Here is a 13,493-nt window from a genome sequence, read left to right on the forward strand (position 1 = left end):
GATGAGCGGAGAAGTGGATAAATATTTCGCGGGATATCCCCTGTACCACTCCACTCCGCTCATCTAAACTTTGAATATTTATAACTCATAAACTACTCACCCGAAATTCGATTTTCATGTATCAAAATACTAAGAAAAATATTCTGCTTTGAAGTATAAAATTAAAACCCAATGTTGTCATTCAAAAAATTAAAAAACTTAAAAAATTATAAGGATAAAAATATTTAAAAATATAATTTTTTAAGAAAATCGTTGTTTTATGAGCGACTTGAAACTATGTAAAAAAATGTACACTTTCTGAAATAATGAGTTTTCTATGATAAAAGAATCACCCAGTATAGAACAACTCTTCAAGGTGATTCTTTTATTATTAAACACTCATTATTTCAAAAAGTATATATGTTTTGGAAAATATTTTTGACAGTCAAATTGTTAAAAAAAAACGTTTTTATTAAAAAATCATATTTTTAAAAGTTTTTTACTTAATATTTCTAAGTATTTTGATACATAAAAATCGAATTTAGAACGAGTAGTTAATGACTTAACTCTATTTAAAGTTTAGACAAGCGGAGTAACCCCGTACCACACCACTCCGCCCATAAACAACTATAGTGATAAGTGTCAAGTGATAAAGTTATATTACCCAGTCGAAATAGCCGGTTACAACTTAAAAAATTCACTTAACTTTTAGTTTTTACTCAGATTTTTTTACATCAGTGAAACCGATTATTCACGGTTTTATACGCCTATTAGAATACACAATAGTATTATGTACCTTAATACGCTAAATTAACGTACGAAATTAACAACCATTTTGTTATCAAAACGAGTTATCTACCGTAGATAACTCAATACTGTTTTTTTGTTATTATTATTATTATATTCAGTATGTAACAATGTGATTTATTGGTAAGTAATGGGTAGGTATAGAAGTGCTTCATAACATGGTTCCGAACTGCTATTTTTTCAAATTTACGATTTTATAATAAACCCCGTACAACAAACAGCGATGAACTCTTTTCCGCCTCGAACTGCTACGCTTTTGTACGAACTGGACAGTAAGTGTAAAAAATGATAGATCGATTGATTTGCCCGTGTCTAGTGTTGTATATTTATTCTATTCCAAACAGTCATTGTCGTTAATATTTATTGTTCGTTTTTTTTTTTATATATTATAGAAAAGCTCATGGTTCTTTTACGTGACGGCAGAACGCTTATTGGATACTTACGAAGCGTTGATCAATACGCCAATTTGTTGCTTCAGCAAACAGTTGAGCGCATACATGTGGGTAAGAAATTTGGTGATATACCTAGAGGTGTGTTCTTGGTGAGAGGAGAAAATGTCGTTTTACTCGGAGAAATAGTAAGATTGTATTCAACATTTTGAGTTAAATTTTGATGACTAGTAATTGATGTTTGTTTTTAGGACGCCCTAAAAGAGGCCGATCAGATGTTTGAAAGAGTGTCGATAGGAGACATTTTAGCGTTACAAAAACAAGATCAAGATGCCAAGATTGAAAAGGCTAAATCTATTGAACGATCTTTGAAAAGAAGAGGTATGCGATTTCCTCCTGACCTTGTTCAAGATGATTTTCTTTGATAAACATGATAAATTTGCAAAAGTAAACAATCAACAAATAGTGATACTTTAATGTTTTCCAATTTTGTAGATTTGTTAATTATTTTAACTTTGAATTCTAACAAATTAGTAACTAAAGGCTGTCAAAATATTTACAATTATATTTTTTATTTAAATAGTAAGAGTAAACAATTGTTAGTATCTTTTATTAATTTACCTAATAATAAAAACATGGTGATTTTTATATCTTACGCAACGACAAGGAAACCAACTATGTTTTGTGTTTCAAACCTATTTTTTTGGAACAATAAAATATCTTGAAAATTTTTATGTTACCACTATATTGTTTGGAAATTTGATGCAAATGGTATACCGTGTAAAGTATATATTATATTGTTGACTAATTTCATGTAAATACAAGCAAATTGTGTAATACAAAAAAAAAATTGATTTTTAGGTTATTTGTCATTTGTCATAATTTTTTTTATTTTTTTATTCAACCTTAATAACTTACATTAAACATTTAATTTGTCATTAAATCATTCATTTTTTATTTAATAGATTTGCTAAATTTTTTTTCTCCAAAGTTGTGAGTATTTATCGAAGAATGGCAAAGCTATTTGATAAAAGTATAAATTTCTTTATATTTGAACATAATTCTAATTACCTAGATTAAAAATTAAAATTGTCATAATATATAGCTATTTAGATTCTAATAATTACATACAGGGTGGACCATGAGTATGTTTTTGTTTTTTTTTTTTGTTTGTTTATAGAAGGCTTTGATTTTGTATACTAAACTATTGAGTCATTTTTTTTTTATCGGTTTTAAGTTTTAATTTATTTATTACCAGAAACGCACCATAATGTAGACTTACCATAAAACGAGATTCTTTCAGATATAAAAGTATTAAAATATGTAATTTATCATATTACAGAATACAAATTAAAACTGTGTTGCTTAATAGTTTAATATTTTTATAAAATAGATTTTTAATTTACTTTTATGCAACTGTAGAAATGTAAGTTTATGGAAAGTCTGCTAAATTTTTTGATATGCATTTAGTCTATTTTAAGTTTAGGAGATTATATGTTTCAAAACAACTTATTACATAACTTGATACAAAAGCCACCCGAAACATAAGTGCAACTGTTGTAGGGCTCCATTTATGAGTGCTAAAATAAGGTATAAGTTCAATTTTGTATTTAAGTACTTTCTATTTTTGGAATCATTCACGTTCATTTTATTAGTTTCTACCTGTATATTTTTGTACCACCATTTATAAAATACAACTTTTTCTAAATGCTAAGAACAAAGATGTTGCAGCTAAAATATTATGAGTTACATTATTTACTACGTCATATTGATTGCATATTTTGTTTCCTATTTTATTTTTGTTGTAATAAAACCATAATATAGAATATATTATAATACAATCAGAATACTGCAACTATCATCATGTCATCTAGAAAAAAAAGTTGTAAGTGTTCAATTTTGTATTTAGTGAAATTAGAAGAAATTATGTCTCAAAATAGATTTTAGAATATTTATATATAATTACTTATGTAAGTTTTTTCTGTGTCTGAGAAAATGTCAAGTAGAAAAACAAATAAAAATGCAATAATTGTTGTTGTTTTATACATAATCTTTGTTTAAACTCTTAAACTTTGAAACTTTTTCACTCAATTAAATTACCACGACAATTAAGAACTACAACTTCTTAACACTCCTAATTATATTTAAAAATGTATTGACTACTAATGATGACAAGCTGGTATAGTTTAATTTTGTCTGATTAAATAATTACAAAATTATTCAACTATACAATTTTATTGAATCAAACAATTAAGTAGATAATTATGGCAATGAAATGCAAACTATTTTGTTTGTGAACAACTCACAAAAAAATTATAACTCTTACGTTTCATTATCATGACTAAAGTTAAAATATTTTTAATCTACAATACAAGTATTTAAAATAAAATAATTCGTTGGAATATAATATATAAATATAACAAATATTTTAATAATAAAAAATAAAAAATCAAGAACGCAACTAAATATTTGTGTAAATAGTTAGTATTAACTAGTACACAATGTTTGAATCGCGAAAAATTAGACTATAGACATGACCTGTGGAAAATAGAGTATAAACTAAGTTTTGATCATCAATCACCATGATTGTTGGTTTTTAAAAAATGACGATTTGAATTAAAGTCCATTTTGTAAAATATGATAAGCTGCTCCAAGCGCCCAGCTTATTTCATGACCGTCAATAGTATTCAATAACTAAACATCAAATGCAAAATTAGATTAGATTAAATTTTGAATAATTACATAGATAAAAAAAAAAGTGATGACAGTATGACAGTAAAGACTTACAGAGACTGAAGTTTCAACGGGTAAACCAAAACCTTGTTCCAATAATACAGAAATATAGGTTAAATCAAGGCATTTAAATGGACGTAGCTCATTATAACTTGTTTGAGAACATTCTGGAAATTAAATTTATTATAAAAACTATCAATATTATTACTAATTAAAACAGATTACCTCTCTCTGCTGCTTCATAAAACGATTTTATGGTAACGTCTCCTCCTTCTTCGCCTAAAAATTACAATAATAGCCATAAATCAAATAGTAACAGTAATATACAAATTACGATACTGTGTTCATTCATCAGTCTTAATACATACCGACGAGACCGGCATCTTGAGCTCTGTCATAAAAGTACGAAAATGCTACTATTTTCTGATTGAGCAAATCTTTGGGTTTGTCAGTGTACACGGTTTTAACGACAGCTTCAATGATACTCTTACATAGCAAGTAATCAACAGCTGGACCTTTTTTTGACGGGGCCCCACTAAAATAAAACATTATAATATGGTAATAACTAGGGCTCGGATTTAAAATATCCTAAAAATATTGAAAAATGCATTTATAACTAATATAAAAACTACAAAATATGTGCACCACCGAAACTATTTTATCATTCAATACGATACATGAACCGTAGATTATATAATTTCATATAATCTGTAGATGAACCATCTATATAATTGTTAACCGTCTGGTTGGCATGTGTGACATTAAGATAAATTTGTGAATCATTTTATTTAAAAATATTGTATCAATACAATAATATATGAATTTATAAATTTATTATATTAATATATTTTTTTGTAATATTACTAGAAATAAAACTTTAATAATTATAAATAATGCCGCAAACTGGTAAAAAGGGGCAAAGAGTGCTACATTTAATGGACAAATAACAAACATTTTTGGCGCAAATTTCTATATAATTTTATATTCCCAAGAGCGTAAAAATATGATAAGTTTTGCAATTTACAGGGTAAGTATTTAGGTAAAAGGGGCGAAGTACAAAAAGGACATCACAGACAGTTTGCGCCTGTAATGCCAAAAAACGGTTAAAAATGACTATAAACATCAAAAACCTCAAAAAAAGTTTGATGTTAGCATAGTACCTATTTATTTAACATTTGTATCTTGAAAGCATCGTGTCAAATGTTCAAGAAAAAAAAAAATGCAAATCCATTGAAATCTTAGTCCTAGTAATAACTAATATGTATACAATTATACGGACAAAAGTAATCAAAACTGATTAAATAAACAGCTTGCTTAAAAAAATTATTTATATAGTAATTCAAATTAAAACTTACGTTACATGGTAGATATTTTGAGCAAATTTGTAAGGTGTCCCTTTGGCCGCATCTTGAACACATGGACTAGTAACATTCAACAAGTCACCATCGACAGTAAATACACTCTTTCGAGCAGCCATTAATCCTAACCCTAAATAACTAAAATATTTTTTTTTTAATTGGTTTAAATAATGTAATATTAGTTTAATTTTAATATACCTGTGGCTATATAAGTTTACTTTTTCATTCATTATTGAATACTCTGTAATAAATTCTGGTAATTCTTTTATGATTTGTTTACTATTAGTAGGGATAAATGTGATCTGTATAGATCCACCGCCTAAATCAAGAGCAGCTACTGAATTTGTCAATTTACCATTCAAACGGTCTGAAAAATAAATAAACTTACAATAACATCTTTAAAAATAAATATATGTATAGGTATGTGTGTATGAATATGTGTTTTACCAAGAAGAAAATTAACTGTAAACCATGAAAAAAGACCCTCATCAATACCATCCATTATGGCTACTGAATTTTCATTTGTATAAAACGGATTGTGTTCAAATAATTGTACTACCTATAAAAAACACAATTATTGTTAAAATTAATTCAGCAGTTATATTTCCAAAAAAATACAAAATACTTCGTTGAGAAGACCGTCTGCTTTTTCTGTTGGTAATAATCTTAAACCTGCTGTTGCTCTCATTGCAAGTGGTGTACTTTTCCAATACTGTTTTGGCACAAAATGTTTAGCTTTGGCTAATAACTGATCAATTGATTCAGCACCCTAAAATACAAACATAACTTAATAAACTTTAGACATTAAGTTAAAATTATTAGTTCCAAAAAACAACATTTACTTTTTTTGGATCATCGGCAAAACTAGACAAGCCTGGTTTAACTTGTACAAATAATTCATCTTCTAGCTCTAAAGAACCGCCTATAAAATAATGATAATAAGTATTAAATATGAATATAATATTTAGACTTTAAATGTTTTGTTTACTTGGTGTTTTTTTAAAAGCTAATGCTAATACTCTTGAACCAGTACTTCCTGCGTCGATAATAACAGCATATACAGGTTCTGATAATGGTTGCTTTTTAACAACTTTGTCTCCAAAATCTGATTTATATATAGTATAATATGCTGGAATTTTTAAATTTAATTAACTGACGGTAAATGATAATTAGAAATAATATCATTATATAAACTACATTCAACTTACAGTATATTACCACAAAACATATAGCAAAAACACTATACAGCAAGTATTTAGTTTGATTTACTTCAGGTTTTGTTTTATCATTTATATAAGTATCATCTTCTTCAACAATCTGTGAAAAATGATTAAAACACAATGTTGAATAGTGATTACTATACAATGTGTCAATATTGACAAGGTTTTAAGGTTAACGTTCTTACAATGTAGGCACATAGCTATGATACAAAATGTAAATTTACCATTTCTAATTTCAAAAGAAAATAGTCAGTTCTTGAAATTATTTTATTCTTTTTTTAAAGATATTAGACAAATTAGTTTTAAAAAATATTAAAAATATACTTAGATATATAGCACAAAAAAATACAATCTCATCCTAACTGTAGTATTTTTTTACATGTATAAAATTATGTAATACTAAAAAAAACTGTATTTAATATTACTGATGATATAAAATAAGAGTTGTACCTATGATAAAAGTAACAGAAAAATAATCAATTATGTTTTGCCTTACAGTAATTATATAATTATATTTTACATTTATCACAACATTTACTTTTTTTTAAGGTTCTATCAATTATAATTTTTAACTTACAGAGTTGTTTAAATATACAATATGTGTACATTTTTCTATCATAGTTTATATTGTAATTTTTAGGACTATTGAAATTAAATATATAAAGTTGAACAATTTAAATAAGAATCTGCTTTAAATTGATAAACTGTATAATATTACATATTATGCGTGAAGTTGGCTTTTAGCAATAAATGTGTTAGTATTTAATGTTATAATTTAAATAAATGTGGTATAAATTATACTATTATACCCATACAATTATTAGCAACTGTGTCAATACTGTATCTATATTTTTTTTTGTATATACTTTATTTCACATATTTTAATCATCATTTAAACACAGTAATTAATACATTAATGGAATAGAAGACATTGAATCAATATGTTTGTTAATGTAGTTATATTTTTATGATTCAAAAATGTTGAATGAAATTGATTTAAATGTGAAATGGACACAAATAAGCCCAACTTAAGTGGCTGATGCTTACAACCACCCACCTTCTATATGCTATGAAGCTATTCAAGGGAGTGTATGTTCACGGTCAAACAGATGTAGAATTATTCCTCAAGGCGGTAACCACCAGCACTGTGAACAGTGAACACTGGTCACTGACCAGCATGCATACTGAATTAAACTATGTCGGCTGTGTATGCAGTATATTCCAAATTTTGTATGACTTAAGATTTTGTTAGTTATAACACCATCATCAGTTTTGTAACACAACATTTGGAAAAATCTCTACATATATCTGTATAGCTACATTACATTCAAAACAGAACGAAGTAGTTAGAAATTATTATAAAATGTTTTATTTTTTTAGTAATATTATAGGTGATAAATAATATATAAGTAATAAGTAGGTACCTAATTTTAAGTTCAGACTTAAGCAGGCGCATAGCCAGGATTATTTGAGATTGATGTTTTAATTTTATATTTTATACAACATGTGAGGGGGTGATTTACACACTCAATCGTAGTCACTAATCTTTATATTAATAATACCAAACGACAAATAAGTTTGAAGTCCTGATGTGGAGAAGGCATGACATGACAATTTCCTCCCTTTTATTTTGTTTTCCTAAACATTTATTTTAAATAATGTATTTCAAATAAGTGTATACAAATAGACATATTCTTATTTTTAACATATTCAACAACTGGTCCTCCAAACCTAAACTGTCAGCTGTTTCATTAGCCATATAATTATTTATTTGATAGTTAAATACCATAATATAAGAATGAGTTAATACATCAATTAACAACAAAATATATAGTCGTACAGCTGAAGTTCAACACTAAACTAGAGGACATGCTGATTCTATACTCTGTTTAGATTAAGATTGAACTGCTCGCTCAACCAAAACATGTTTTTTTCGCGCATTCTGGACACCGATGGGAGCGTATGTACAGCGGCCAGCACCAGTGCCGACGACGATGACTGTCGGCCAATCACAGAACACATAGCCATCACATGGGGAGTCAGGCACTGTTAGGTAGCTCAGTCTGACTGTGTGACGCGGTTCAATCTTAACCGGAACTGAGTATATACATTCCTATTTGACAAGTATCAACGATACCAGTTCTACTATAGAAGAATGTCTTGTGAGAATGCACAGAAGTACAAATTTTTGTGGGGACACAATGTATTCTATCACTGGACAGAGTATAAGTTGGTTCAAGATGACATATCATTGTGCGGAATGATTGATTATAAGTATAAGATGTCAGATGAGTCAGAATGAAAAATAGAGAATGATTCCTTTAAGGTGTGAAGGTTCATATTTTATTTATTTAAAATGAGATTGATGTCATAAAGAATATCATAATAATGTATGCATACCTACTTAATTCTATTATACGTCTATTTTGTTTTAAAACATATTTCTTTTTGACAGTTAATATGATATAGTTTTACTTTAAATCATGTTAAAATTCGTTTAACACGAAAAACAATTAAATTTAAGATTTTTATTTCATAGGGACAAAAATAAACTATCACAACTTTAATACTATAGGTACAAATCCTTTTATACTGTTATACTATTATACACATTCTGTTAGTAGGTAAAATGTATGTAAATGTGTTATAAAATGTAAATATTAATTTTGTTAAAAAAATAATTACCTAACTATAGATAAGATATAATTTTTTTTCAATATTGAGATAAAATCATTTACATCTTAGCTCTTAAGATACATTAAGGTATTATACAAAATAAATAGCTACATTTGATATGTATCTCTCAAAAATTATAAATGTTAAAATGTATAATAATTATAAAAGTTACAAATTAAACAACTTACTTGTGCAAGTTATAATTTATAAAATATAGGTATAGTTATTAAGTATAAATTATGTTCGTAATACTTGGTGACCTTCTTCACTCAACACTGACCCTGAATTCTAAGTCAGTATCAAATTAGGTACCATGTAAAAACAGTCATTAGGTACCCATTACCTAGCAGTAGCAAATTAATAAAACTCCATTTTTCCCATTCAATTTAAACACATTGTCAATGTATTTTTTACTGTAGGTACTAAATATGTATATCAGATCAGAATATATAAAATGATTTAGGTAAGTGTAACTATTTCAAATTTTAAGCTAGTACTTATACCTAATTATAAAACAACTCTTATATTTTAAACACAATGGCCATAATTTCTAAGGATTATCTAAATAAAAAAATTTATATATTGGTTTTATTTTTTCCAATTTTCAACACACTGATGACGAAAAAAAAATACCCAGTCACTTAAAGACCATATTTAAAATACTGAGATTATACCATTGGAAGAGCTCAAAAATGTTTACTTAAAGACGGACGATTCTCATTTGGAAAAAAAATAATTATAGGAATATTATGGTGTTCAAGTAATCTTAAAAACTCTAATAAATTTATAATTAAAGAGAAAAGGTGGGTATGAGTATGCTTGGTGAATCACCTTATACATTAGGTATATACTCTTTTTTTGTTATAAATATAATTGAGCAACAGAACACTATGACAATTATTATTGTGATGTCGAAATAGACGTTATTAGAAAATCTATTCCACAAACCTTTTTAGTTTTCTTAGTGTGTCTTTCCATTTCGGTAAATCAAATACCAACTATGCCGAAGTCGACGAAACTCCGTGATCGTAGTGTGAATAATATTAAAAACCTATATAAGTGTATTAGGTTTAGCAGTAGCAGTAGCAGTTTTAGCAGTGGACTACGGCCGAAGGATAAGCTGAGACAGCAAAAGCAACAGTAATATATTGTTAGTCGACTGTGGCACCGGATCACTAGTCAAACACTGTTACGGAAATCTTCTCTTTAGCCGAATGCCGAGGCCGAGTAGGTAATGTTTATCTTATCGACGTTATCATTTTTGAAAACACGGTGAATAATATAATATGTATATGTATTTCTAATCGTGTCTCAACCTGCATATTGCATAACACATGATGAATCCACTGATAACAACTTGACTGCGACTCCGCCTTTTTCCCAAAGCTTAAAAAACAGGTAATAATATTACGTATAATGACGCAGTCATAACTCGTAAGTCGTAATACACTACCTACTGACTTTTAGGTAGGTATACGACACGTGTACATTATAATATACACAGTATATTAGTTTATTATTTTTTGCAGTAGCTATTTAATACAGTTTCACTGAAATTGGATTTTTATCGCACATCCGTCCAGCGTAATGATAGGTATTTTTTCATGAAGTCTAATTATAATATAGAACAGTTTTTGTTATTGATTCATTTATCATACATAAATGTTTAAGCATTAGTGAGTAGGTGTACATATATAAGTTTATTGATTAGTGAAAATTACAATATTACTGGTGTGTATAACGGCTATTATAGTAAATGAACAAACAAAATTAATAAAGCTTAAAAAAAATACAGCTATACGTAAAATCAAATTAAAATTTTTAGAAATTTCTTATTTTTCAAATGTATCAACGTCATTGTTAGAATCAATTTTACTTGCTTTATCTTTCTGAATCTCTGTTACTTACCCTAATAGATATGTATAATGTGTATATAATATGTTCAAAGGGTTTATCCCGTATATTTAATAAAATAAAATAACATCACTGAAAATTAAATCGGTCGTAAAAATCAGATCTCCAAAATATAAGGACCCTTTCACCCCAAAAAACGGCGCCACTGTAAAGATGTCTATATTATACACACAGTGAAACCTCAATAACACAAATCGGTAAGGGACAAAAATCCTAGTTATAACATTGATTTTATAATATAAAATCAATGGTTATAAAAAAATTTTCTTTTATGAATCAACACAAATACTTTATTTTTGATTTTGTTTATTTGTTCGTGTAGGTACTTACATTACTCTAAATATATTACTTGGATAAGGACGTTATATATATACATTATAGTTTTCAAAAAAAATATTCAATAAATGTTATTAAAAAATTCTATTACATAATAATATTATGTATATTGTACCTAAATTGATTTATTTATTGACCTTATCCCGATTTAATACCGCATTCTTTTTTAAATGAAACCGGTCAGTTTAGAGTTAGTATGGAAATAAGATGTTCTTAAATTCTAAATATTATATTTTATCGTAATCGTATACCATGATTTATTATTTAAATCAAATATAAAAAATTTATATTTATAAGCATAATATGAAACAAACTAGGTAGGTATCTCCATTATTTATATAGTTATACACAAACAATTGTTCTAAAGTTGCGTGCTATAAAATTATGAAAAATAAATAATTAGACACGGGGCTCTGGTCAAATGACACTCCCCCCTCCTAGCGCTGATGTACTGATGTAAAGATGTATCGATAAATTCTGTTCAGCCCTCCTACCGATGGCAGTATTTGATAGGTAGACTTATTATGGGGTCTAGTCTAGTTTATTTTTTTCATTTTAACATAAATATATTTTTGGGCTGGCTACAACTTTTTTCATATGACCGATTTTTGCGAGACCAATTTTCGTAACTCTTACAACATTTATTATTGTTACAATGGTAACCTTCCCTCTAAAAACATATTTATTATGATTTATACATTTTCCTTACAGATGAAAAATATCATGTAGTGGGCTACATTTTTTTTTATGATTTAATTTTCGTTTATATAATTATATTGGCAACATTATAGACTTAGGTTTCCAGAACTTGATAACTCCATAACTCGTGTCATTAGATTTCTCATGCCTAATTTAAGGATAAATAATTAACATAATTATTCTATTGTTGGATTTAATACTATATGTGGAAATAATGCAATATAATATACTTGACAAATTTGACTGATTTGCATTCAGCATAATCACACTCTTTAATATTAAAATTGATATAAACTTACACTTAAAAAACTCAGTTCTAAGTGTTATTGACATAGCTATGACTATCATTAAAATAAAAAATGGAGAATCCTGGAAAAATAAAGAATTTTTCTAGGAACATTGACATTCATACTTGTTACATATTCGCCAATTATTTGTGCTATATGTAGTATAAGAATAAGACAAGGCATATCATATTTCGATCAGTGGCGAATTTCTATCGGTCATCAGTGAGCCGATAAATTTTAATGTGCATATAATAACGATTTATACAGCTGACAATAAAGGATTATAAAATACGTTCGTGTTATTATTCATATTACCATTGATTATACATAGTAACTATGTATAATCAATGATATTACTAATGCACTAATGATTCAGCACAATAATGTAGATGGTTATATTACAAATATAATTCAAAAAAATATATTTACTCTAGTTTTTGTTTTTCAGATTATTTTCGGGCAATAGAACAATCTGGAATTGCAAGTTTATTAAATGGTATACCTGATTATAGACTAGTGAGAAACAATCAGGATCATACATTAGTTGATGTTTTTGAAATAAGCTCATCAATAGAATTACCAATTGGTACGAACACATCTAATTTTATTAGTGGTGCGGCGGATATCTTAGCATATTATCTAAAAGACAGTATAAATATTCAACACAGTTAGAATACAATTGCTCGGAAATAAATGGATCAGGTTTTGGTGGGTCCTTAGCAATCCCTAATAATCAGTTTGAAACCATACTTAAGACATACCGGGTGATTCTTTTATCAAACAACACTCATTATTTCAAAAAGTGTAAGTTTTTTTGAAAATATTTTTTTACATACTTTCAAGTCACTTATAAAACAACGTTTTTCTTAAAAAATTATATTTTTAAATATTTTTTATCCTTATAATTTTTTAAGTTTTTACTTTTTTGAATGACAACATAGGGTTTTAATTTTTTATTCCAAAGCAGAATATTTTTCTTAATATTTTGATACATGAAAATCGAAATTGGGACGAGTAGTTTATGAGTTATAAATATTCAAAGTTTAGATGAGCGGAGTGGAGTGGTACGGGGTTGCCCCGCGAAATGTTTGTCCA

The 13,493-nt window shown here is 27.3% G+C and overlaps 2 protein-coding genes across 2 annotated transcripts; one reads left to right on the forward strand and one right to left on the reverse strand.

The window, feature by feature from the left end:
• Nucleotides 1-885: 885 nt before the first annotated feature.
• On the forward strand, nucleotides 886-1,758 carry Lsm1 (LSM1 homolog, U6 small nuclear RNA associated). Its single transcript, NM_001163368.1, is given in 3 exon segments — nucleotides 886-1,058; nucleotides 1,179-1,363; nucleotides 1,427-1,758. Coding segments are annotated over 3 exon segments (408 nt in total). The 5' UTR covers nucleotides 886-1,009; the 3' UTR covers nucleotides 1,601-1,758.
• Nucleotides 1,759-3,341: 1,583 nt separating this feature from the next.
• Nucleotides 3,342-10,414, reverse strand: LOC100162387 (ectonucleoside triphosphate diphosphohydrolase 5). Its single transcript, XM_001948297.4, has 12 exons — nucleotides 10,111-10,414; nucleotides 6,475-6,583; nucleotides 6,255-6,395; nucleotides 6,109-6,188; nucleotides 5,892-6,035; nucleotides 5,714-5,825; nucleotides 5,465-5,633; nucleotides 5,264-5,404; nucleotides 4,277-4,443; nucleotides 4,134-4,187; nucleotides 3,963-4,075; nucleotides 3,342-3,869 (listed from the first exon to the last, which is right to left on the reverse strand). Exons 1-12 carry the CDS (start codon nucleotides 10,138-10,140, stop codon nucleotides 3,792-3,794), a joined length of 1,338 nt encoding a protein of 445 aa, XP_001948332.1. The 5' UTR covers nucleotides 10,141-10,414; the 3' UTR covers nucleotides 3,342-3,791.
• Between the last annotated feature and the right edge of the window lie 3,079 nt (nucleotides 10,415-13,493).

The sequence above is a fragment of the Acyrthosiphon pisum genome, chromosome A1 (assembly GCF_005508785.2).
Source record: "Acyrthosiphon pisum isolate AL4f chromosome A1, pea_aphid_22Mar2018_4r6ur, whole genome shotgun sequence".
NCBI classification, from domain to species: domain Eukaryota; kingdom Metazoa; phylum Arthropoda; class Insecta; order Hemiptera; family Aphididae; genus Acyrthosiphon; species Acyrthosiphon pisum.